The sequence below is a fragment of the Mustela putorius genome, unplaced genomic scaffold (genome assembly GCF_011764305.1).
Source record: "Mustela putorius furo isolate JIRA1106 unplaced genomic scaffold, ASM1176430v1.1 tig00000460_pilon_pilon_pilon, whole genome shotgun sequence".
Classification (NCBI taxonomy): Eukaryota; Metazoa; Chordata; class Mammalia; order Carnivora; family Mustelidae; genus Mustela; species Mustela putorius.
The window spans coordinates 15755147-15760231 of record NW_025421389.1 but is presented as its reverse complement, the minus strand read 5'-3'; the positions used below and the strand labels follow the sequence as shown (position 1 = coordinate 15760231).

The 5085-nt window shown below is 41.7% G+C and overlaps 1 protein-coding gene and 1 pseudogene across 1 annotated transcript; one reads left to right on the top strand and one right to left on the bottom strand.

Annotated features, from left to right (window-relative positions):
- Window positions 1–1489: 1489 nt before the first annotated feature.
- LOC101684218 lies at window positions 1490–2548 on the top strand (annotated as a pseudogene).
- Window positions 2549–2795: 247 nt separating this feature from the next.
- On the bottom strand, window positions 2796–3728 carry LOC101684508 (olfactory receptor 8B3-like). Its single transcript, XM_004750260.1, has one exon. The coding sequence runs from the start codon at window positions 3726–3728 to the stop codon at window positions 2796–2798; it is 933 nt and encodes a 310-aa protein (XP_004750317.1).
- Between the last annotated feature and the right edge of the window lie 1357 nt (window positions 3729–5085).

Here is a 5085-nt window from a genome sequence, read left to right as displayed (position 1 = left end):
TCTCCATCATTTCTTTCTAAATCCCTTCATCTTGACTTGAATTTTGAATACCAAACATGATTTAAGATCATGTCCTCTGTGTTCCTGCTTCCTCATAAATGTGGAGACCAATCTGGCCTTTTGGCCTTCATTCCCTAATGCAGGATCATTGTGCATTGTAAATTTTATCACAGCTGTATAGACACCGGGCGGGGTTGGGAGGAACTGCAGTACTCTGGAGAGCAGGAGACAAAGTCAGATGAAAGGTGGTTTTAAACCTCATAGTCCTTTCCTACAGAGAGATTTTTTTATTGTCCATGTGGTTTTGGGTCCTGGCCTAACGTCTGGTGCTGGGTTCCTTTCTCTCCCATTCCCTTGTCTCTGAATTACTAGTACTTGAAAACATTCTAAAATATTTTTTAATTAATTTGCAAAAAGCTCATTGTTTCAATGAATCATCTCTCAACTAGCCTAATAGGACTTCTCTTGGACAAGAAAAATAGCTATCACACTATTTCCCTAAAGCAACCATTACCCTGAGGGATATTTATGTATAATCCAACAAAGCACAGTCAACTTTCAAAATAAAAAATGTTCTCATATTTAGGATTATTGGAATAAACTAAAAATAAAATAATAAAATGAAGTACACAAAAAGTATATTTGAAAGAGCAGTAGACTTAAAATCAGGAGGCTACACTTTATCTAGATGTTTCCTTAATAAGCTGTATGATGTAATTCATTAATTTTTCTCAGCTTCAGTATCATGTCTATGCAATAAATACATATTAAGGATCACTCATGTGTCCTATGGTAAATATGAAACCTCTGCCAAAAAGCGTTTAACATGTAGCATTTAGCTGAAAGGTGGATTATATTTCATGAATGTTCTGGAACCTGCTGTATCTGTGAAACAATGACATTTCAAGGAGACACACTGAAGGCCAGGGAGGTATACAGACAGGAGTACAGATATCTGATTCTGATTCCAATAGCACAGTATAAGAAAGCCCCCATGGGTACAAGATTATCATACTGTTACTTTACATGATCATTTACAGAACTGTTTATCCCTTCCAGGAGAAAAAAAAAAAATCCATAATGACAATGTAAAAAACAGAGATAAATTTATTCATTAATGTTATTTGTAAATGGTTAAAGAGGTAAAAAGGAGAAGACATTGTGAAAATGATGATGAAGGAAGATTTATCAAGAAATTAGAAACAGGAGCACCTGGGTGGCTCAGTTGGTTAAGCAACTGCCTTCAGCTCAGGTCATGATCCTGGATTCCAGGTATTGAGTCCCATATCAGGCTGCCAGCTCCATGGGGGAGGTGCTCCTTCCTCTGCCCTTCTCCCCTCTCATTCTCTCTCTATCTCTCTCTCTCAAATGGATAAATAAAATTAAATTAAAAAAATAAATAAATTGGTAAAAAACTGGACTTCATGCTCCTCCGTCGGACACACAGCCACATCTTCTGGTGCAGTAACAGCATCATCGCAAAGACAAGATGGTAAAGGTTGGAGTAATATATTTGGTGGCACTGGGAAGCCGGTCATCGGGGCTGTTTTTAGCCATTACAAAGTGGATGCTGTTGCCGTCAAGGACAACTTCATTGACCTCAACTACATGACCTACATGTTCCAGTTTGAATCCATCCATGGAAAACTCAAAGGCACAGTCAAGGCAAAAAGCAGGTAACTTGTCATCAATGCAAAACCACCTACCTCTTCCAGGACTGAGATCCCACCAACATCAAATGGGGTGATGCTGCTGATGAATATGCTGTGGAGTCCAAGGCAGAAGGCTGTGCCTTACTTGAAGCTGGGGCCAAGAAGATCAGCATCTCTACCCATTCTACCAATGCCCTGAAGTTTGGGATCGGTGTGAACCATGAGAAGTACGAAAACTTCCTCAAGACTGTCAGAAATGCCTCCTGCAGAACCAGCTGCTTGGCCTCTCTGGCCAGGGTCATCCATGACAACGTTGGCATCGTGGAGGGACTCGTGACCATAGTCTATGCCATAACTGCCACCAAGAAGACCCTGCCAGGCCCAGCTGGGAAACTGTGGCATGATAGCTGAGAGGCTTCCCAGAACATTATTCCTGCTTCTATACTGATGCCACCAAGGTTGTAGGCATGGTCATCCCTGAGCTGAATAGGGAGCACACTGGCATGGCCTTCCATGTCCCCACCCACAAAGTGTCAGTTGTGGATCTGAGCTGCTGCCTGAAGAAAGGTGCATAGTACTATAACATCAAGAAGCCAGTGAAGCAGGCATTAGAGGACCCCCTCAAGGGCATCCTGGGCTTCACTGAGGATCAGATAGTCACTTGCAACATTAAAAATGACACCCAATCTTCCACCTTTGATCCTGGGACTGGGGTTGTCCTCAATGACCACTTAGTCAAGTTCATATTCAAGTATGGTAATGAATTTGGCTATAGCAACATGTTGGTGAACTATATGAGCTATATAGCTCTCAAGGAATTAGAGTCTACTGGACCAGTAGCCCTAGACAGAACAAGAAGAAAGAGGCTCTCAGTTGGTGGGGAGTACATACCCTAACACACTGAGAATTTCCACACCTCTACACAGTTTCCATCCCAGATTCCCTGAAGCAGAGGAGGGACTTGGGGAGCCCTACCTTGTCACTGTAACCACCAAAAAATATTATAAACAAACTGACAGGAAAATCAAATTTCCATCATGGTGGTAACAAAGATACAGGATATGAACACTCCCACTAAACTATTCTGACAAAAGAAATCAAATATACCAGTCCTATAACTGTACCCAGGGACAGTGATTCAGATCAAAATGTTCTCCCACTTCGGGTTTTTCTCAGAGCAAGTTTAACATCTTTGTTCCTCAAGCTGTAAATGAAGGGGTTCATCAAAGGAATCACATTGGTATAAAAGACAGAAGAGATTTTTCCCTCATCCACAGACCCAATAGAAGATGGTTTAAGATATGCAAATGCACCAGATCCAAAATAGAGAGAAACAGCAAATATGTGGGAACTGCAGGTGCTGAAGGTTTTGGACCTGCCCTCAGGAGAGCTGATGCACAGGATGCTGGACAGGATGCAACCATAAGAGACAAAGATGGTGACACTGGGCACAATGATATCAATGCCTACCGAAATGAGAAGCACCACCTTACTGATATAAGTCCTGGTGCATGACAGTTGGAGTAAAGGGAGCATGTCACACAAATAATGGTTAATAGTGGCTGCATCACAGAAATTCAGTCTCAGCACGCACCCTGTGTTAGCCATGGCACCCGAAAATGCCATCAAATATGAACCAAGCATAAGGCTGAAACACACTTTAGGGGACATGGCAACATTATATAAAAGTGGGTTACAGATGGCCACATAGCGATCATAGGCCATTGATGTCAGCATATAACATTCAGAAATACCAAAACCACAGAGGAAGAAGAGCTGGGTCATACATCCGCTGTAGGAGATAATATTTGTCTTTGATGTGAAGTTAATCAGCATTTTGGGTGTAAACACAGAAGAAAAACAGAGGTCTATGAAGGACAAATTCAAGAGGAAAAAGTACATGGGTGTGTGCAGATGTGAATTCAGCAGGATTAGAGTTACCAAGCCCAAATTTCCCAACACAGTGATCACATACATGACTAGAAACAGGAAGAACAGAGGAAGCTGGAGATATGGTAAGTCTGTTAGCCCCATTAGAATGAATTCAGTCACAAAGGAAGCATTTTTAGGAGGCATTCTTCTCTAAGGGGATCTGTGAACACAGGAGAAAAAAGTTACACAGGAAACAATTGAACATTTCCCACCATATCTCCTTGCACAGAAGTTGGGTTTGTACTGGGAATATTTGAGACTACCCCAAACTGGACCCTCAGAATCTGCTTTGTCATTATCATGAATCTAATGACATGGACACTTCCTTATTAGGGGCTCTATAAGCTATAAAACAAAGAGCATTAAAACTTGGCCTACAAAATGAAGGCCAATGCTTCCATATGCCAACAGGACTGCTGTCAAAACCAAAGGTTAGGGAGAAGATTGGACCAGAAGGGAATTGCCTTCTCTCATTTCAATTCTTTGAACATATAAGCCCTCCCCTAACCAGGAAAATGGAGGCAGCAACCCCACCAAATGGGTGCTGGCTTTCAGGGAGATTGGACTTCATGTGGTGGGAATGAAGAACACTGTTCTAATCCAAAAATAAAGGACCAGAGTCTAGAAGAGTTCAAGTTTCTGCCCCACATACAGAGTAAAAACAATGGATGTAGAAGAGTGAGAGTCCCATCAATGGAACTGACCAATAAATTGCATCCTTGAAACCTAATAATGTTTCTAAATCTTCCTTGCTCCATCACCCTCCCCTAAACAGGTCCTTCTACCAATTTCATGTGAGTCTGAGGACTGCAAAAAACTGGAAAGTAACTGGCATCTTTGATCCCTAGTCTTCCATCACAAAAGAAAAACATGAATAGGGGCACCTGGGTGGCTCAGTCAGTTAAACATCTGCCTTCAGCTTAGATCATGATTCCACGGTTCGGGGATGAAGCCCCACATCCACCTCCCTGCTCAGCAAGGAGTCTGCTTCTCTTCTTCCCTCTGCTCCTGCTCTCTCAAACACTGCTTCTCTCAAATAAATAAATAAAATCTTTTAAAAAATAAAACGGAAGACAAGAGTATAAATGGAATTCAGAAACTCACCCTCCTTAGGCAAGAACACCTTGGTCCTTCCTTACCGGTATTACCCCTGTGCTCCTGAAAGGGCAGATTTAATCTCTTTGGCTTTGCTCCCTTTAATTTTATGAGGACACAGTCCACACTTAATTTCTGATGAGCCCTGGAAATCCTTCTGAACCAGAGACAATAATTTCTGATTATGAGTTGTCTTAAGCAGCAGACCAAAATAAACAGTCTTTATTATGATCATTTTGCACTTGGTAAATCACAGAAGACTTAAGGTGAGGGCAATGATATAATGTCCTCAATTATAAACAGGGAAGAATCCTGCTCAGTTTCTTACGCAGGCAATGGTTTCTGGAGTAATAGGGTCTTGAGGGGATTGAATTTTCACAGAGGACCACAATGTGTCTCTAGTTCT